General features: G+C 41.3%; 2 protein-coding genes across 2 annotated transcripts; one reads left to right on the top strand and one right to left on the bottom strand.

Annotated features, from left to right (window-relative positions):
• The first annotated feature begins 97 nt into the window (after positions 1-97).
• LOC129584375 (methionine adenosyltransferase 2 subunit beta-like) lies at positions 98-2,005 on the top strand. Its single transcript, XM_055476533.1, has 6 exons — positions 98-455; positions 590-704; positions 779-931; positions 1,151-1,344; positions 1,466-1,619; positions 1,798-2,005. Exons 1-6 carry the CDS (start codon positions 270-272, stop codon positions 1,929-1,931), a joined length of 936 nt encoding a protein of 311 aa, XP_055332508.1. The 5' UTR covers positions 98-269; the 3' UTR covers positions 1,932-2,005.
• A 9,211-nt stretch (positions 2,006-11,216) lies between these two features.
• Positions 11,217-11,730, bottom strand: LOC129584223 (histamine H3 receptor-like). Its single transcript, XM_055476342.1, has 2 exons — positions 11,353-11,730; positions 11,217-11,240 (listed from the first exon to the last, which is right to left on the bottom strand). The coding sequence occupies exons 1-2, from the start codon at positions 11,728-11,730 to the stop codon at positions 11,217-11,219; spliced, it is 402 nt and encodes a 133-aa protein (XP_055332317.1).
• Positions 11,731-22,612: the final 10,882 nt, after the last annotated feature.

The raw sequence follows: 22,612 nt of genomic DNA on the forward strand, positions 1-22,612 counted from the left end.
CAGTAGTTGTGATGCGATCGATGTAATCTGGTTTGTTATGGTCTTCGAGTGTACCTGTGTACAATACTGTACCAGCAATAGTATGTGTAATGTACAATGTACTCTATCTGTTCGTGCTGTACTCGAATACTTACGTTAGTAGTCGTATTAAAGCAGTAGCTGGCAGCGTAATTTCAAGTTGGAAAGTGTTTGCAGAATATAAAAATAAACTTTTGGATCAGTGCTGTGCAAACTCGAAGGCCAAAACTTTTTATTACTGTAATTGAAACATGGATAAAGTCGCTCTTATAACGGGAGCTTCGGGTCTTCTTGGTCGAGCTATTTTGCGGATTTTTGAGGAGGCAGGATGGCAGGCTTTTGGTTTGGCTTTTTCAAGAGCCTCGAAGAATCCTAAGCTAATCAGAGTGGACTTGCGAGATTTCGCGGCTGTAAATGACGTCGTTAGTGATAAAAAGGTATGCACGTAAACAAGTACTGCTACCTTTGCTGCGCGCGATATCCAGCTTGATAAAAAATAATAACCTAACACGTTTGTGTTACCTTTATTTTAAAAACTGATTTTTTAAAATTAATTTTCATGACGTTGCAGCCTTCTGTCATCGTGCACTGTGCGGCGGAAAAAAATCCGGATGCTGCGGAAGAACAGCAGCTCGCAACCGACGAGATTAACGTGAAAGCCACGGAGAACTTAGCCAAAGTTGCAGGTACGTTGCAGCTCAACCAACTCAATTATACGTAATGTTAGTCTGGTTATAATCAAATTAGTTTCTTTCTGCAGCTGCCAACAAAGCGCTCCTTATTTACATCAGCACAGACTCGGTATTTGATGGTTCTCACCCTCCTTATGAAGAGAATTCCCCAGATACCAATCCTGTAAATTACTATGGAAAGACGAAGTTGGCTGGAGAACATGTGACGCTTTCCCATAACGGTAATCTACCAAACCAGCAGTCACGCATTCGTCCTATCCGAGCTAAGCTTTGAGAAAACTCAGTTGATAATTTTTTTTACACTTTGGATGGCTTGTGTGAGTGTTGTAACGTACATAGTGTTGTTCATGTGTAAGATATAATGAGTATAATGTACTGCACTGTAATGTAGGAAATATAATATTACGGCTAGATCTTCAGTAATGCAATGCTGTATTTAGGTATTGTTTTGCGGATACCTTTTTTGTACGGACCCGTGGACGAGGTTGCAGAGAGTTCAATGTTAACCTTATTCCGTCAGCTGGAAGAGTCCCATACACCTGCCGTCTTATCGGATTACGACCTCCGTTATCCCACGCATGTCGACGATGTAGCACGCGCAGCCTTAACACTTGCCGAATCATTCCTACTGAACGTACGTTCATCAGCATGACCACACGAAAATTCGAATAGTCTTGAGATATTTTTGACAACGGTGTAATGAATTGTTCTTTGTTATGGTTTGTGCGTTAATGAGCATTTGCTTTTTTATGCAGAATGCCTCGGTTAAGGGTGCATACCATTATGCCGGACAAGAAGGATACACAAAGTACCAAATGGCGGTGTTTCTATCAATGCTATTCCAATTACAACACGGCCATCTCACAGCGGATCCCCATCCGCCGAGTTCTGGAGCAAATCGCCCCCGAGGTAGATAACAACACCGGTACTCGTCCACGTTGCCTTTTGTAACCGTCCCAAACGTTCGGACGTGTTGAACGGTTAAAGACGTTAAATATGTTTCGTAGTTTCCCTGTTTTCTCCCTGTTTTCTAAACCGAATGCATGGCGATTTGTTGCTATGTTTATTGGTTTTATCGTCCATTTAGATCCTCGGCTTCTCTGCAGCCGATTAGCCAGCCTGGGGACTACAGAGCCGCGGCCCTTCGCCGAGGGTGTGAGGCAGGTTATTCAGGAGTTCAGCCAGAAAACGGACACCGGAATAAATACTGATTTGAAATAACAGCGGACGTACTAAGTTTCTGAATAGCGCTCTTGAGTTTTCCGATGTTAGATTCGAGTCATTTGATTCTGTTGTTCGATCAGTTTCCACTTCGTGCTATTGTCAACGGTCCGGTATGCGATATGGTTTGACACTATAGGAAACTGCTTATCGTCGGTAATCAGAGTGTTTGCAGCGGAAACGGTATACAATATGGTCGAATTTTCTTCTCAAAAAGGAATATGCACAGCTTTGCTCAACATTACTCTTTTATGTGTAATAGATCACCTGTGGAACGTTTCGTACCAAAGAAAAAAAGTGAGCCGTTTTTTCTCTCCTTGTAGTTACAGTAGACTTCTGTACACATGCTGCAGACACCCAGTAGACCTATCGGTAGTCACCTGGTTTCTTAGGATGCATACAGCGTGTCTACAACGGTGTCTACAGGTTGTCTACGGATGTCTACCGTTGTATACAGGCAGCCCTTCTTAGGTTCAGCTCGATATTCTGCCTGTATACACCGGTAGTCATCTATAGACAGCCCGTAGACACCACTGTAGACATAATGTGGTCACCTGGTTTCTTAGGCTTTTTGGATTTTTACAGGGTGTCTACAGGTGTATACAGGCAGGCCTTCTTAGGTTCAGCTGGATGTTCTGCTGTATATATTTGTAGGCGCACTGTAGACAGCCCGTAAACACCCTGTAGACATACTGTAGTTACCTGGTTTCTTAGGTTTCTTAGGTTTTCTTAGGATGTGTACAGGTTGTCTACAGGGTGTCTGCAGGCTGTCTACAGATGACTACAGTGACTACAAGAAGGTAAAAAAGTTCCAGTTTTTTCTTTGGTACGAAACGTTCCATATATACAAACGTTGGCTAAACGAAGCTGTGAATCGTCCTGTAAGCACTTTTGCTCGCCTGCTGCGCTCGTCTGGAAAATTATAAAAAACTTTGCACAACTGCGTCGTTCTTGCAGTACTTTCCACCGGTGAATAAATAAATAACCACAACTTCGAAAAAATTTTAAGTTTGTTTTGTTTGGCAGCTGCAAAGGTCCTGATTAGCGCATCCGGTCTGAGCGGCAAGGGCAACTATTACAGAAGTCTATGGTAAAGAAATGCCGAATTCTAATACTAAGAGAAATGTGCAGTACAGCTTTGTTACAAAAAGATGTCAATATGCGCTGCGCCTGTAACTAATTTGAGTCGGATAATAAATATTGCTGCTGACCGGTAAGCGGTAACGAAATGAACTTCGGCGTTTTCTTTCCGGGAAGCAGTTTCATGAACACTTTTTCTATCTTTCTCTAAGCAAACAGCGATGTACAGTATGTTCGGCGCTGCCGAAGTACACAGATAACCACTAAAATTAAAGTCCAACGGATTTTTGAGATAAACAACGGTAACCGTATTCAGTGGGAATATTACGAATGAAAGCTATGCAACTATACGTATGAACGGCTCAGGGGAAGATTTTCAGCTAAATAAAATGGGAAGTATTGCTTCGAGAAAGACCAGCTCAGTCGAACAAATTGGTAGTAATGTTAAATACCGTTATTCAAATGCAGATTTTATTGGAAAAAGGACATTTGGTGTTGTTTACGAAGCGTGGTGATTTTCGGGGAAAAGACACTCTAGCTGTGAAAGTTATGCACATCAGTCGTAATTCCAAAGATATCTCGGAACAAGAAGGTTGGATTACTACCATGGACAGATTTAGAAAACTCGTTGAATTAAGGCACGCAAATCTGGTAATTTATTAGAAAGTTTCCATCAGAAGGCCTCCGGCGGAGTGACATTGGATTAGCAATGGAGCACTATAATAGTAAGAACCATTGCCAATTTATATGGGCCGTTTCGTACCAAAGAAAAAAACTGGAACGTGTTTTTTGTCACAGTAGTGTTTTTTGTCACAGTATCAGTAGCCAACGTGTAGACACTGTCACAATTTTTTTCCCCGACCGGCAGCACCACTGTTGACACTAGACACCTTTAGACATACGTAGACACACGGTAATCACTGCCGAGACATTCTATAGGTCCTGTCGGCACCGGGAGTATACCATGCCTACATAGCGTCACATCGATACCCAGTAATCACGGGTTGTCAACAAGTACCTACCGCTATATGCGCAAAGCATTTAGCCTGTATAGCGGTGGACATCTTTAGACAACATGTAGTCTGTAGACCCCATGTATACTTACATTCTAAGAAAACATAAGAAATTAGGGGACCAGTAGGACTACTGGGTGTTTACTGAGAACATCGTGTGCTCTGCATGCAGATGTCTACCGAGAGTGCTGGAGAAACATCAGACCCAGTTTTTTCCTTTGGTACGAAATGTGCCACAGGTGTATATGTTTTCTAGGTGATCTTGCTTCTATTTTGAAGGAATTCAGAAAGAGCGGACAAATGTTGAACAGGTGTTACAGTGTTACCAGATTTACAAAGGATGTTTGCCGGGGACTACATTTCCTGCACGACAATGGCATAATACATGGAGATTTGAAGCCGGAAAACATTAGTGGCGTTCAGTTTAGACCTGCACATTGCGATATTCCTGCACATCGTGCATATTGTGCTCAAGTTGACTAAACCCGAGATAAGATAATGGGTCATAACTGGTCCATATTGCGATGATGAATTTTATGTGCGTTGATGATCACGCCCCAATAGATGCATGAATGTCGCTCAAGAAAAAGCTACTCGAGAGTAGCTTTTTCCAGCGCCAAAGTCGCCAATTGTGGATATTTTTCGTATAAGCTCATTTAAGCGCCGCGCTTTACAGTGCAGAAAGTACGATGTTGTACATTTAGACTAAGCACAATTACAACAATAATTAATGATAACAGTAGCCAACGATGTTACTAATTAGTACAGTAATTATAGTGTTTTACTAAATACTCCTATATTAATTAACAATTCTTGTATTAATAGTAGTTAACAATGATATTAGTTTATGATTAGATGTTTACCTTGCGTACGTCCAAGCAAACTGATTAACAAGTAAGGTAATTACTATAATTAATAATTACTCATTAAGAAAATTGTTGCAGCGTTTTGCAGCAGTTATGTGTGCGCCCAGTTTCTGACCTAACGAGTTTTAGTTTTTACTACTAAATGTAAAAATAAATTACTAATGAAATAATTAATTAGTACCAACATTGGCTAATTAGCTGGCGAACGGTGTATTTAATAACTTGAAGCAAGCTACGAGCTTAGTAAATACTCGCATGATAGATCGAACCGCGACCGATAACTTTTCACGGTAATATTATTTCAAATTAATCTGAAGATGAACCGACTGCGTGTTAAACGGTAAATGGCAGTGGGCTTTGGCGCTTTCAGAATAGCCCGCTCGATGCAAATATGTGAGCCATCAATGGCGAGCTCCTATTTGATATCTCTCGAAGTTTAAAGTTCAGATTTTTTCTGCATGCGTCACAGATATATGGGCCTCATTTTTACACGTTTCAACAATGAGCCGAACTATTCTCATAAATAATTGGCACACCCTGGATAAGTTTGCAATCGCGGATCTGGACGATTTTGTCCAAATGACAGAGAGTGCCACTACTTCTGCAGACTTCACAGAATTACGCGGTACTAGTCGCTATATGTCACCTGAAATGTTGATGAAATTCGCTCAAACAGGCAACGAAGCACCTGGACGGAAGACGGACATTTGGAGTATGGGTTGTGTAATTCTAGAGATGGCCGAGTGTTGCAAAGGTCTTTTAAGAAAACGACTGATAAAAGGCGATGCAATTAGAGAAGTTGAAGATGACATGCAGAATTACCAGTTTGCTAGACTGATTATAAGCGGTCATGTACCGTTTGTCAGTGGTGATATTCCGGAATATTTAGCGTCGTAATCCGGAAGTGTTTAGCTTGAGACACCACACAGAGAAACTTTGCTGTAGCAATACTGGACGAAATAGATTATCCAGCTATTGCTTTTGTTCTGTGTGGAGAGCACCCTGTCCTCGTTTCAAAATTGCTCATTTATGATACCTTATCTGAAACTATAAATATTCGTCCGCTCAAGCACGCAGCAGGCCTTCAGACTAATGGTTATGTCGCATCGACAGAAACACATATTATTTTCACAGAAGATAAAGGAACCGGAAATCAGCGGCGAACAAGTTGTCATTTCTGGAATGTCCTGGATGGAAAACTAAGTCGTTCATTAACCCTTTCCTCGACAGTGTTTTTTGCATCGCCCATTGTTCTGAATTCCATTCTTTATAATACTGTTTACTTCTTCGATGCAGACAGTTCCTTTAACGCGATGAACATCTCTACTGGTAATATTGTGCGCCTTGGTGACCTTCCTTTGGAAACTAGGTTGGCAAGACATCTGCTACAACTTTGCCTCTTTTTTTCAAATACTCAGCTCATTAAAGTTCTTTTAATGCAGGATTTGCGATCACGTTCCCGTAATGGCGAAATACGGGTACAAGATATTTTGCGCTACAGATTATGATCTAAATTGCTACGACGCATATACCGATGCCTGGATACCCTTGCCAAATTTGCCAAAAATTCGCCTCAAATTTGCCATGGTTGTGGTCAGTGGTTGTGTGTACATTTTGGGAGGAAGGGTAAAAGACAGCACTGATTTTGGTGTAACCGGAGACTGCGTTCGTCTGAATATAAAAACCGGCACTTGGGAAGAAATACAGCCGCTTCGGCAGTCACGACAGGGCCATGCTGCCTGCGTTATTAAGGATCGAATATACGTCTGCGGCGGGCGAGATTCTCTAGGAGAGCATGCCCTTGCGATAGAAATATATGATACAAAACGTGATAGTGGATGGTCAACCGTTGTCCTGTCCGCAAAGGATCAACAGCTGCTATTGGATTTTGCGCGAGAATTCAAGTATTCTTGGGGTGGAATAACTGCGGCGTGTGTTAATGTGGACAGCCACGCTTATGGCTACTAAAGTTTGAAAGAGTATATTTTGTGAGTCTTCCATTCTCTTACTAAAGTCTGACCGAGTATGTACATGTTTTGTTGGTCTTTCAATCTTTTACGCTTAAACCAACAATAAAAGTCGAAAAGTTCACGAAGCTAGGAAAATGTCATTAAGGTTAACAGTCCATTAAGAACATCTCACGACATTCCGTATAGCCTTCTTCAAGTCCGGCAAGGTGGAGTGGTAAATAAAAGGGTTAAGCACACAGCTGGCATACTGTAGTACAACCACTACAACGTAGATATCTTCATTCCAATAACCGGTGAAATCCGCGATGAGATAGTAGACCACTCCTGGGATCCAGCATACGAAAATACACAACGCCAGCAAAGCGAATAACCTGAAGAGCTTTTTCTCCGAGGAGCGGTGGGCAATGACTTTGACGCCCTTGCCATCCGTACCGTGTGCGCTGGAAGCGGCACGAGAACGCTGATCCGCTTGGATATTTACGGATTCGCTGACAGCGTGTGTGGATAGTCCTGCTGTGGTAGTTTCTACCAAGAAAAAACTATGATTTTTCGTGTGAAATATTGTTCTCGCAACCGGGTGAAATATTGTACTTTCACAAAATACTCTGTTAAATAAATACGAATTTTGACATTACATTAATGTTATCGCTGAATATGCGCTGCTTTTAACTGGTCCGTCGAAAATTAATTTGGTGTTTACAGCGATACCGCAAATTTTATTCAGTTCAAATTAGTCGCTATATATAGAGAAGATGCGCTGCTTACTGTAAGAGCAGCAAGTAATTGATTTAGCGTTATACGGGAAGCGCTACATTTTGCCCAATGGTTGGTCGATTTGTGTATCCTACCTTTTCTCATTAGCGCTTTAACACGATTCCGTCCGGTCAACTTTACGAAAATCAATAAATAGATCCCAATAATCATCACTGGAGGTAAATCGTACGCCACAAACTCAATAACCAGGGCGTATGCATGCTGAGCTGTTACGTTTGGATTGCATGTTGTGAGGTCATTATAGTACGTTACATCCAGCAGCACATACGGCCATAGCAAACACATTACGTAAACCCACACCAGCAAGCACAATCCAATGGTCAACTTCTTCGAGCGGAGATTGCGATATCCCAGAGGAAAAAAGAGCGACCACAACCGATCCAGGCTGATCAAGAGAATTGTGTAGCATGCGTTGATATTGAAAACGCCGCTGATTAGCATAAAAAACGGGCAAGCTTTTGTTCCCGTGTTGGACGACGGCCGAACGGTATAGCCGATAAAGCTGGTCATACTGAATGACGCGAATCCCAAATCGCACAGGGAGACATTGAGAAGGTAGTAGGAAAACGGTGTACGGACTTGCGAATCTTTGATAAATGCCAGGATGATCAGGATATTGTAGCAGATCGTTAAGACGCATATAATAGCCACCAGCGCCACCATAATATAGTGCGCGGTTGGAATTGCGTTAGTTACAGGAAAAAGTGAGCTATTGTTCGACATCGTGGCGCCTAGCTTGAGACCAACTGCCGACAATTATAAATGGAGAGACACATCGCGGCTTTCTTTGCTGCATCTTACATCGCCTGGATTCTCAAAGGAGAACACCAACCGATCGTTGCGGCACCGCGGACAGCAACTGACAATAGGTGGCTCCGTGGGGAATTGTCATGTATAGCAAACAGCATATTTGCCTTAATTATCTGTGACGTGGAATCGCTGGCATTTGTGTCAACAGTCAGCAGATGCCTCGACCATAAGCTTGCCGGTAAACGAGCTTGGCGTGATCTCCCATTAATTAAAGATGGGACTTTAAGGGAAAACAGGATACAAGACAAGAATGTGTTGCCATTTGGCTAATTTAACACGCTATGAGTCCACTGTAAAGACAATGCATAAATTATGGTTTATAGCTTCTGCTGTTGCTTATTGCGCGCTGCGCTGCTGTTGCTTGTTGTTAATTATTAAGTAAGCACTGAATCGCCGATCTTGTTGGCGAGGACAGTCACCAAAATTAATAACATACCCGCAAAGATGTAAGTGCTGTGGTTCCATCACCTTTACGTTAATTTAACGCAAGTCTTTCGCAACGATGTGGCAGCCTTCGTATTACGTATGTTGATGATTTAGATGTAAAGCAAATACTTGTGCACGTATGGCGGTTAACAAATATCATTACGTACACTTAATCGTAAATAACAGACAACTGCTGCTGCTTCCAGTAGCGTGCAACCTAAAGCGGTAGGCTTACTATCTGTACGTGCTAATTTTGACTTGGTTAAAATATAGTAAACTGCCACAAATGCGGTATTACTGTCCTCGTAGCAGCGCATATTATAAGAATCTAGCCGAGAACAAACTTGTTCGAGTTTGTTCTCGGCTAGATAGCGAAGGCGTTCCGACTACTCTGTACCAGTTGGGTCTTATATTACGATCACCTTGATTCTCATAATACGACTTGTCGTTAAGAGAATGGTTCCTACCACCCGCATTCTAAAGAAGAAAAACTTTCTTGCCGGTATTACAGCAATTAACAATAAAATAGAATTTATCACTTTTCCCCAAGGCACAAAGTGCACTTCTTTGCAGCATCAAGCTATCTGTACAGGGGAAACCGATGCCCCAAATAAAGACACCGGAGCTCCAGATCACACGCTAGTTTAATCCAGATTTTGTCAATTTTTAATCCATAACAAGGATGTAGTTCTGCGGGCAGGTCACATTTCGAGGGATCATATTACCAACTATATCACAAATATCTGTTACGGGTATGACCTGCTGCACTATCAAGGGATAAAGCAAATGTACGTACTATTAACCAGTGCAGATGTGTCGGTACGTACACGGTACATAGTACATATAAGCTACCACATTAATTTCAGGATCATAGTTATGCAACCTCATTGATTTAAAAACCCGAAGAATTGGAAATCAATAAAAAGCGATCCACACAAAAGTCCAGTCAACGCCTTGTAATTAGTTGGCTACGTCTAGCGAGAACGGTTTCCATTGCCATAGAAATATACCAGAGCAGCTTGACATATTATCCTTTGTGGACACTTACTTCGTTAAGCGAACTGATAGCGGAAACTGAATATAAATAAATAAAGCGACAATAAACGAATAAAACGGGCATGTTGAGCGAAGGCTTCTAAGTAAAATACTGTTGGTTTTTGTGGAGAGTTACGATGTCGCAAGGAATTTGATAATCATTATGCATGCAAATTTCAAATTTCACCATAATCCTACGTACTTCTGTATACTGTATACTGTATAAGCACACGTGCTTTTTATTGTATCGAAAAACGGCCTGAAAACTTGTAGCGTGAAGTAGAAACTATTGTTCCATCGCTTTTAATTATTCCCACTTAATTGCTCGCATTACGAACTGTCTGCCGCAGATTGGGAATGTACTCGTAACAACAGAAGCGGTACTCTGAGCATAAGCATATTAGTCTGAACAGCTTGTCAATCAAGCCATTTTTATGCCGTTTGCAGATTAGCATAATTGTGTCCATGAAAGTACCGCTCAACATGTCTCAACAAGCATGTTTTTTGAAGATTAACATTGCATTAGCTGCGTCTGCTCTTTCTATGTACAAATTACACATATAAGTGACAGTACATCACAAGCAGACATACTCGGTCGATAATAATTCCATATCAAACATCTCTGTTCAAATTTCAGTTAGACCCTTAGTCAAATAAATGCTTCTGAGAATAGAGAACTGCACAGGGCATTTTTGATGCAGCCATCTCCAAAACTGCAGACGGCTTTAGCGGCAAAATATAACGTTTTTAACCGCTTTCTGTAAAGTGGGGAGGCTGGAATGATAAATGACCGGGTTGAATATGCAACTTAAATATTGCAAGCAAGCCACAACAGCGTAGACGTCATCGTTCCAATACGGCACGAAATCTACCAACAGGAAATAAATATTTCCTGGAACAAAGCAGACTAAAATGCACAGCGCCAGCAGTGCGAAGAGACGAAAAAATTTCTTCTCATCACGATCTTTGGGTTTCTTTTTGGCTGTTGCATTGGGTTCTGTTCCGGTAACGACGATGGCATGTACATGCGTGACGTTGGTGTGGGCGTGACTGTGCATGACGGTACTCTTTTCCCCGTGTACTTTATTGGAGAAACCTGAACAAATAAGAAGCTCTAGAAATTGTGAGCAAATTAATTTGGGAGTTCTTTGATTTACATACCTTGCTGTTTGAACTTCGCTCGTCCATGTAACTTCCAGAAGACCAGTACATAGCTGAACAAAACGAACCATGGCGGAAAATCATACGCGAGAAACTCGACAACTAACGAATACGTATGCTGCATTTTGAAGTTGATGGAACACGGTAAGGTCATTTCGTTGTACCGTAGCGCATCTATCAGATTGTACGGCATCAATAAGCAGAGCAAATAAATCCACGTTCCAGCGCACATCATCACTGTGAACTTCACGGATCGCAAATTCCGGTAACGAATGGGAAAGTATACTGAAAACAGCCGGTCCAGACTGATGAGCATCACCGAATGTGCGGTACTGGTGGAGAAGAAGTTATCAAAGAAGTTGTAGTACGGGCAATAACTAGCGTTGGATGTGGGTGATAAGGTGAACCAGACGAAGCCGGTCATGCTGAACAGAGCCAAAGCCAGGTCGGTGATGGAGACATTCAGGATGTAGTACGAAAAAGGATTTCGCACGGCGGAATCGCGAATAAATGCGATGATGATGAGAATATTGTAGACGATGGTGCCGACGCATATCATTGTCACACTGATAACGAGCCCGTAGGTCCCGGGACTTAAGCCGGCTGGTACGGTGTCGTTGCCGCTTGTCGCGTTGGAATTGTTGAAACCCGTTTCGTTTGCCATCATAATGAAAAGCTGTATGTTAACTTGAGAACTACTGTAAGGAGCCGATTACAAACATTTTAAATAGTACTATTTTCCCGTTGCAGTATTGCGTAACATATCAGCAGCGTGCTCCCGAAAGAATGAAAATAGAAGGTCCTGGTGTCACGGTGATCCGGGATAGAGCTTATGGATGCTGGGATGCCACTTGCCAGTTACTCGAGAGGTAGCAGCTGATAGTCGCAGAACAGAATTACGTACACATCCTCTTACTGCTAGCTCACTTTTTGCCGTAATGCATTTAGATTATAGAGCGCTAATGAAGCGATCAGGTGGGAAAATGGCAAGCTCCAGGATGCGTAATCGTTAATATCGCTACACACCTGGTTGGGAGGGAGCCGTTATTAAACCGGGTTGGATAAGCGATGGCGTACAACCGGGTTGACTCAGAAATTATTCAGATGCAAGTGTGTTATAAACAATGCTATCGAAGTATTTGGCGGATTCCTCTTCCACGGCGTGCTTAATTAGTGTGGCTGTGCTTTGGCAATTGAAGCACACGCTCGTTTAACGCCTGCAAAAACAGAGGTCTTACCGGGAGCAAAGATTTATTAACTGTAGAAATTCATTCCATGAACCTTCATAAATTATCGAAATTTAATAAATCAATATTTACTTGGATATGGACTCAATATTGCTTGGACATGCAGAGAACAATACATTAGAAATTTAAAAGTCGATGAGTTTATCTTGCGTGGTACAGACACTATTGAGTCACAAAAAAGGCATGGTTTTTGCATCATCTGCATCTTCTGAATAGTACACACGGCATGCTTGATAAGCTGTTCACCGGATAGTAATGTCCGGAAGCACAGTATCAACTTTCCCTTAGTGTATATACTGTTTACACAAAGAACATGCACCGTTTTAGACGGCGTAGTTACCGTTGCACACGTACCTGCACTCCTTAATACGGGGTCTTTGGTATAATATATTCTGCAGACATACATTTTTTATTGACTGCATCTATAATAAAATGGGACATCACCATGACAAAGTCGCACGCGATCTCTGAAAATTGTCAAGGAACTTGAAAGGATGACAGCAGTGAAATTTTAATCAGTGCACGGACGGCAGCACCGTACGCACTACGCAGCAATTCATAGAAGTGCCGGCATCCCAAGAAGATGATGAGGTGATGATGTCACGGATGTCTGGTGTGAAACTTGAGAGGCTACTAACCTTCGCTGTTAACTTCCGACAAGTATATGTGCTAAGGTTTTCTTGTTTGTTGTGTTTTATTATCGCCGGACACCTTGAGTTTGTCTACTACGCAAGGATTTGTTAGCAGAATTAACAGGAGAACTTTAATAGCGAAGGTTACGAAAATAACATTATCCGTTATCCGGGAGGAGCCGGTCGCCATGTTTTTGTTATGAAACTATTGTGAAATAAAGAAAGAGTCGATTCTTGTCCTGTACAAAATGCCCTGGACACAAAATGCGTCAAGTCATGCTACTGGAGTACCCGTGTCACAAGCGCACGTTCGCCTACGCACGTGATGTCGAACTGTATGCGAGGAACAGTGCCGGTTTAATATATTTACTGTTGGTTTACTTTCGTATTGATAGTGCTCGTAAAATAACGGACGTCAAATTTCTTTTCTTTTCTTCTTAAGTTTCTAACCGTTTTAGTTTTAGTTTTTGGAGTAAACGAGCCGTCACCTGAGATATTTGACATCTGTCAAAAAGAGATTGGCTCAAATCATCCAGGAGATGCAACTGAAGTGAACCATTTCGGTTGGGATGAAACGAGATACGGCACCTCCAACGCATGTCATTGGTGTTAGTATCGGTTCAAATGAAGGTTAAACAAGATTTATTCTTTTATCGTAGAGTCTAAACAAGTGTTATACAAATATGTGCCTACGTTAATGTCTTAATGCAAACAGGTGGCACAAAGGGCGCTATGTTGTAAAAGTATATGCTGCATTGTGGGACCGATTGCATTTGTAAGTTTTTTGGCCTCATGCTTTATTCTTCTTCAGTCGAGTGCCTTTTCTGGGATTTTGGATCAATAAATACACATTTAAAAACGCCAAAAATGTAAATCAGCACGCAGCAAAAATCTGGAAATGAGTATCACTCTGACAGATTTACCGTGGCTATCGGTGCATCGATCGTACTCATACCAATACGTACTCATATCAGTATCTATGCTTACAAAAACGTTTCTAGTTAGACTCGTTATTTTTAGCCATAGACTTCAGCCTTTCAAGAAAGCATTTCATAGCACACTGGACAGTAGCAACTTGTCGCTGTGTGCTGCCTGTTCTTCCAGATGTGGTGCATTACGAAACCACGCACGCTTGGGTGAGAATCTGGTCATGTTCTGAGAAACGTCTAGTGCGTCGGACATAGCGCGGTATTGAGCCTGGTAACCGCTGGGGATCGCCGATGGATTATACAATCCACTGGCGTAGTACGCAGGATGCCCACTGTAACTCTGTATCACCGGAGGCGATATGACCTGTGGTATGCCGTATCTAGAAAACCTAACAACTGCACTGAAATCGTTTACGAGCTTGTTAAAGTAATAGTATTCTCATACCCTAAGCGACAACATTGAATCCAGTCAATGTTATACACCTGCGAAATGGCGTTGATCTTCTTGGCCATGCCGGTCATCACGTAACCTTGGATGCAGGCCACCTCGAAGTTGATGTTCGAGTCGTAGTATTCTCCGTACTGGTCGTGCGTTACAGCGTAATCTACGACAAAAAGAAAACAAATTTATTTAACTTATTACTATTTCATTTACGGAAGTGTAGTGTTACTCACAGCAGGAGGCGTAGTCAATATAGTACCCTTTCGGCGTCGTGCAGCATTTCATGCCACAGGTGTTGCATCGGCCACGGGACGCCACATATACCAATTGAGATCATCGTCGAACACCCCTGAACAATCAGCAACTGTACTTATATACATACCTCCGAAGCGCTTTTACTGTACTTTTACATATTTATTCGACTTACCGGTATTAAAACTGTTCTTGGTCAAACTGGAGTTTTTAGCATCATAGCAGAAAAATACAAAAGTATAGTTCCGCAAAAAGCAACTGAAAGGTCAAGCATTTTGTTTAGTAATTTGTAAACCTTTATATTCTTTAACGGTTTAGAAATCCATTGTTTGATGCAGCCTACTTTGAGTAGTATGGATATAGGCCGTTTGATGGTGGTTTATAAGGGAACATGAACTTGCACCATAGCACCTGCAATCTCTTGACACCAGCAGCAGCACAACATAAAAATTGCGTCAAAACACTGCATCATGTCACATACGGCATGGCCTGTCTTACCTCAAAATCATCTATGAAGTCTCTGCAAAAGCGAGTAAATACAACAATACATCCGAGAAAAAAGGATGTCTTTCCACTTACTGGACTCCTGCAATGTGAAATCAATCTATAATATTTCCTTAAAGGTCACTCGCAAGAATTGTTACTGCTTTTAGTTTACAGTGTATTTTTTACAACAATATGCTTTTTGTTATAATTTTCTCACCCACTGCGGCTTCTCCGTCAAGGCACTCGACCAACCATTTCCGTTGCGGATATCGTGGCCCTCCATGCTGATGGAACGTGTACACTATTGTATCGCCCTATAAACACGCGGAATATCTGTTTCAGCACTAAATGGTACAGTAAATAAGGGAAAAATCGTGTTAATATTCCCAACGTTGCCATAATTTCAGTGTATAATAAGAATGATACGAATCAGTATAGCAAACAAAAACCCAAATGAATAACAAAAAATTGCGCACAGCAACTAAAAGATAGCCCCATGATCATTTGTTGCAGGAAGCCGATAATATCAGGCACCGTCTTACATACCGTTCCATAGGTTATATAACTTCCCTGATACCGGTACGTTGCTGAAACCGAATGAATTGCTAACTGTATTATGCCGATCGTTAGCGTAACGAGACATGAAATATAACTTTTCTGCATATCTGCGTTATGAATTATGAAACAAGCAGTTATGAATCTAAATTAATGAAAGCGTTCTTGGAATCTACGTGCGTATGTGGCAGTTTCATAACGTTAACAAGCAATCAGTCGATATTCAGGTAGGCTGAGGCATTGCATGCGGTATGACCACACGGCAGTGAGTCAACAGTTTTATTTCTTTTGTGAAGAAATATTTTGATGGCTCATCTTCACGCTATGCAGTGCCGCGTTGACCAGTGGAAAGTTATGCACTGTCATAAGCAGTTCCATTCAAAAGCGCTAAGCAACGGTGTGAAACGTTTTCCATTCAACAGAGGCAGCGTGAAACGAGCGGATTAATACGCTAATTGTAATTTTTAACCGCCTACATACGTATAGTGTATCCCGTAAAAGTCTTTGCCATCTGTCTTACACAAGAAACGGCAATGTGGATCCTTTTGTTTCACGCCGCGTAAGAAACCATCATGACTGGCAAATATTACCGGTCCATTGATTCACTTTTTTAGTTTTTAAGTAAAATTTCGCAGGTACGAGGTTCGTACATATATCTTTCAGGAAGTTATTAATTTATCAATGCGAATACGTTTGTTCGATACACTATGCACGATTTTATACAATGGCGTTTGAGTCTCACCATGTTATTGTATACGCTATACGGCCATAAGTATACTGTGTAGTATCCCATAGGAAAAGTGCGGATACATCATATCTATATAAGAATGATAACAAGGACTATAATACGAATGATAATAAAGTTTGCTGCTACAGCCAAACGTGCATATTATAGCCATCCACATAACAGTCATACTGCATCAGTACGAGACTACAAACAGTATAAAAAACATACTTCTATTTATATATTATATTGTTCTCTGTATCGGCGAGGCGCAGACTGTGTATTTTATCCTAGCATCTGATAAAGGGAAGTGGCCCGGTACATGGTACCAAATTCGTGTACATGCACGAAATCTTTCACTTTCGCGCACTCCCAAACCCTTTTTTCTCGCGCGACAGTCGACTTATCTGATAACAGAGTGGTTGTTTAGACCTTAAATATCGATGCTTTCATCGGAAATTAAAAAAGTCCAGCTAAACAGTTTTCGACATAGTTTAAGCTATATCTGATTATTAAATAATTTACGCTGTATTTTTTTCGGCTGTTTCCCCACTAACAATTAGCTTAGCCAGTTAACGGTACAGTCTTACAATGTAATACAGTACGTGCCCGGCAAAATATATGTCTGAAATCGGTGACCTTTGTATCCTGCAATATTATTCTAAGGAGAGCTACATACACAAATAGTTCTGCTGCGGAAATAAAGCTCGGGTTTTGCTATTCACAGTTTTCTATGTATTTTAGTGCACATCATCGGAAATGGGTTAAACGAAGACCTTGCATCTACCGTCATTGTATCCCTGGAGGTCCTGCTTCTGTTTGTGGCTGCTGGTCATGGACTGTACACCCGTGACCGACCAATTCGTCGCATAAAATCTCGTCGCGGGACACTTCGTCGGCGACAATTGGTCGCGAAGACATTTAGTTTCTGGACAAGTCGTTGCCAGTCAATTTGGTCGGGAGACATTTGGTCGCGAGACATCCGGTAACACGGACACATCGGGGCCAGACATTTCGTCGGTGGACAATTGGATAGCCAATTATTTTAAAAGAAAAACTTTATTTTCAGTTTAAAAAGGCCGTCGTCTGACTTCGAATCAATTTTATTGAGACCGGCATATAAGATTACACATTTCCGTATATTTTTAAATTTTTGAAATCGTAGTTTTACATTTTAAATAAATTATACACAAATTTAAGTTGCTGATCTGTACGTAGTGCCTTTCTTGTAAAACACTTATGACCTAATAATTATGATACACTATAGTGACCATACTAATCTATTTGCTACTCATTACGTGGTACAGAGGGTGATTTCGCAATATGCTTCCAGCAAGGGAAAAAATTCCCAAAAATTTCCCTTACTATTCTTTTTATTTGTTTGCTAAACAGTCTTGTGGGACAAAGTGTGCCTAATTGTTCAGAATGATTTGTGGAGTTCGAGCGATCAACATGGCATGAAAAACCGATTGAAGAACAGGGTGCCGTGTGCTGGCGTTATTAACAATTTGTAAAAGCCACAGGAAAATCACCGAGCGTTTGATGAGCAAAGGGATCGTTATTTCTCATACTAGGATGAATAAGCTTTTGGAAATATATGGGCCCGAGAGCGAAGGGTGTGGTTCGCCTGTAAAACGCCTAGGAAATCAGTGCCCACCCAAAATTCCCACAAAGTCCCTCATCGCCGACGTCAAGAGGGCTATCTTAATACCGAATCCACCGTATCAGAGACAGTTGGCAAGGAAATTTAGGACATCCCAGTACACGATATCGAAGATTATTCATCGTAATCTTGAAGCGAAAGTACGTAAAAAAGGCAAAGTACATGCACTGTCAAATAAGCAGGCAGAACAGCGTGCTTCTCGTGGTCCCCGATTTGCCAAATTTCCGAACCAGCGAAATTTTCCCTACATCATTTTAATTGACGCAGCATTAGTCTATCTTTATTATACGGGCTAGCGAAGAAAGATCTGCTACGAGTTTAAAGAATCCGAAAATTCCGAAAATTGGATGAAATTTTGGAAAGTTAAAAAACCACAAGGTGTTACGTATATCGCCAAAATTTTTTATCGTGGCCCAACAGTGATCCGGTTCATTTCTCCCACTGCTAAAATAACCGCCGATTTCTACATTCAAAACGTGTCCAAGCCATTAATCCGAGAAGACTTCCAACGTCTTTGTCCAGGTGAAGAAAGGAAGGTAGTACTGCATCAGGACCCCGTTCCCGCACATACTGCCAAAAAAACCTGCCAGATGCTAGCTTCTCGTGGCATCCGATACATTCCGAAGGGCATGTGGCCGAGCAACTCCCCGGACTTTGCATCCATGGATTTTGGAACGAACGGGATTTTTAAAAGAATTTTGTATCACAAGCATGCAACGTCGATTCGCAGTTTGTTAACAGTCGCGCGCCCATCTTTGTCTAGAATTTCAATTACCCTAAGCCACAAGATAGTTCGTTCCTGGCGTTATCGTGTGGAGTTGATGGCAGAGAAGAAGGGCTTTCAGACAGAGCAAATATTAAAATAAAGTATATGCGGCGGAGATTATAATTAATTTATGAATAAAGTGGAAGCATATTGCGAAATCACCCTCTGTATTAAATAACAAATATTACACTAATAAATCAACCTATTTTTTGCACTTTCACTGGCAAAAATAAAGCAGAGATAACAACCAAGCGAGAACTATTTTGGTTATTTATCCCGGTTGTCTATCTCCGGCTTCTAACAGACTCTCTATTTGGAACTCATTCACAGAGAAATCACAGCACGGGCAATCGTCTCACTTTCCTTTACCCGAACAATGATGTAGTTCCAGTTCCCATCACACGCTTTGATTAGGTGATATAGGGCCTGGACCGAACTAGTCTCCGTTTCCCCACATTGACACATATAAGATACAAAAGCATTAGGATCAAGTCGTTTACTGCTGAACAGCAATAAAATTTAACAATGACTTTCTCTTTCTGCGCAGTTGCTCTTTCTCTCTTACGATCGTAAAAGCCAGGCAAGTCTGGTTTAATGTCTTTAAAAGTCGACGTCGACGCTGAATCGCGCCAAGATCACACTTCAAAAAACTTACGACAACGGTGCTTCCAAGATAATTACACTATTTTGCTAGTTTTTTTAACTAAAGCGCAAACTTCAACACATTTGACCTTTTGATTCATTTCGTTCAGTTTTTAAATTATCATGGTTGAATACAGTTTTTCTTCGACCATTCGCGGGGGGAAGCTATTAATCCATGATTATTTTATGTATACGCTGGAACGAAAGGTCAATACTGCTCAATTTTGGCGATGTAAAGATCGTTCGTGCAATGGTCGCGTGCGCCTGCTTGACAACGCACTCACTGTTACCAAAGTTCACAGCCATACAGGTGACCGTGCTGCCATCATCGTACACACTTCACACATGGATTTGCGTCAGAAAGCGGCAGGTGACCTTGGACAAACACGCCAAATTGTGCAAGCAATCAACAGTACCGTGGCGATTTATCCATGCGACGAAATGTACCAGTTAAGCAACGAGTAGAGTTGCTACCAACTGTCACGACAACGAAGTATCCCACAACGAATTGTCCTTGTAACGAAACATCCTAACACCAGTTGTCCCCCGACCAAAAGTCCTTTAGACGAAGTGTCCCCGACGAAATGTCCCGCGACGAACTGTCCCGCGACGACTTGTCACGTAGCCTGTACACCATAAGCCAAGCAAAGGATCATACAGCATCAACAGGGATGTTTGTCAGCTTGTGGACACTTAATGCTACACTGAGCACTCTTTACAGCATCGAATTTACAATAATTCTGGGATTCGGAATTTTGGCACCGTTATTAACTCACACCCCCATAAGTGGCTTGGCTGTAGCGCTTGTTGTCTTCGTTGCTTTGAAACTTGGAACAAGCTTCGCGGCAGCTCGCCTTTCCCAGCGATGCGGCGATATCATCAAAAAGAATAAATCAGTTTTGCCAAATGTATAAAGCTGGTACCATAAATGCATTGCACTACAATATTGCGAGTCTAGTACAGAAAGCGATACTGCGCATACTTGATACTGAGAGGATATTGTTTGTAAATAGAGTGGTTATTTATTTCTTTTACTAATTATTGTATCGTGACCGCTGACTTTCGACAGCCATAAATGCTGTTGCAATGATTTTGTTTGCTGCTTAATGCATGTCGGTTCAGGTTCTGATTGTCAGAATAAAGTACGAGTAGTTTCCACAAACTCCATGCACTAAGTAGGTGGCAGAGGCAGCTCCGGCTTCAAACTAATTAAAACATTCATGATGAAATTGACTAAAATCCATGAAAAAGCAAGTCTGATCTGCGATCCTGACACGACAAAATCGTTACCATTTGTGTCATGAATCATGGTATCTTTTCTGTTCGTATAAAACTAGTGAGACAGTTATGATTATAGCTGTTAATATTCATTTCATTATTTTGTAAAAACAGATATTTCAGCTAGCCGTAAGAATGCCAAAAGAAATGTTAAAACAAGATTTTCGAAACACTTCATGTTTGACATTTCAAATTAATACGTAGAAAAGGCAGTTTCTGTTTGACACCACCACCATCTAGATCGAACAAGTAAATCGTGTATTATCCAAGTGCGGTCAAAATTATAGTGCATGTGTAAACGACCAGAAGGTACACAAATAACATATGAAAGAATATCACAATTTCTTACTGGTCTTTGGCATGGTTTTAACCAAAGTTTTGACGACGTGCGCAATTTACGTTAAATCCAGATCCAATAACGCAACGCGCCCGATAAAATCAGAGATACTCTCACAAAGATGATTAGTAATAAATCTACTGATACTTGCCGCCATAGCTGTCACTGTTATTACGATATCTGATCGGTACCCCTCAGCGGTAGACAACATGTGCATATTGGCATGATATTGCTTTATCAGATGCCGCAATAAGAAGAAAGCTGCACAAGTGAAGTCAATGAAATTGTTTCTAATAATGTGACTACGTCTCTCATTAGTGGCAGGGTGTAAAAGGTGGCAATGGCACCTGCCACTGGCAGTTGCCACCGGCAGTGGCATGTGGCATTTCGCCACTGGCAAGCGGTAAAACATGGCAGTTTTTAAAAGTGCAGCAAAATTAGAAATCAGTCTGCCTTCGACAAAAGTAATCTATAAACGGAATCGATTTCAATAAATTCTACACCTACAGATACTTGTCTGCGGCTAATCAACTACCTGTACCGCGCTTACCACCGGAATGAACGCTGCAACGCTGCAAAGTAAATTTATGTATCACGAAAGTTTCTTTAAAATTATTTTGTCTTAAATGTTCGCAATTTTTTAAAATTCTTTAATTCAAAAATAGATAAATTTCCTTATTTTTCAGCTTATGAGTTGTTTTCTTTATGAGCATGTTATGGCTTTTCCGGGGCCTCATCCTGATTTGCCTCGCAAAATTTTTTTAACGACGTACTACTGACAAAAACAATCTGCAGTACGAGAGAATGCTAACCGGCAATTCACTTTTCTTCGATTTTGTTGAGCGACGTGTTGCAGAAACAGTTTTGCTGAAAGGCAGGGCTTGCTTGCCGGTGCTAGAAAACCAGGTAAAAAATTAAGAAGCTCTAAGAAGCCATACCGATAAAGGGTCGCAAAGCCAGAAAAACCCAAAAACGCAAAAAATAGGAAAACTTATTACAATATAAAGAATTTATGAAATTTTTGTGCTACATAAGTCTATTTTGCGGCGTTAGAGCGCTCACTGCATTGGTAGGGGTGGTACAGGTCATAGGCTGGCAGCTGAATGTCCTTAGATCTTATTGACCCGCGCACTAACTGCGACCAGAAGTTGAAAGTAAGAACGTTCTTCCACTGGTCCTTTAGGACTTCAAATTAGGATTCCTGGTTCGTGTTCCTGATCAGATTCTGTCGGTTGTTTACTGTAATAGTTGAGATAAAGGTTTGCTCTATCAATTAGGTAGTGGCAGGAAGTGGTTAACCTCGTACGCTAACCCGTCGAAGGTGTTTTTTACACGTTAATTTCGTTTCACAATTCACTGATCTGGATGGCTGACTGATTTCTGATTATTTCTACATTTTTGAAAATTGCCATGTTTTACCGCTTGCCAGTCGCAAAATGGCACATGCCATTGCCGGTGGCAAATGCCAGTGGCAGGTGCCACTGCCACCTTTTACACCCTGCCAGCTGGTTAAAATACATATAAAAGCGCTTACTTTCTCGTTAGCATAAGCATCGAGTTGTTACACATTTTAACATAACGCTACTTTAATTA

Source organism: Paramacrobiotus metropolitanus, unplaced genomic scaffold (assembly GCF_019649055.1).
Source record: "Paramacrobiotus metropolitanus isolate TYO unplaced genomic scaffold, Prichtersi_v1.0 Parri_scaffold0000013, whole genome shotgun sequence".
Classification (NCBI taxonomy): Eukaryota; Metazoa; Tardigrada; class Eutardigrada; order Parachela; family Macrobiotidae; genus Paramacrobiotus; species Paramacrobiotus metropolitanus.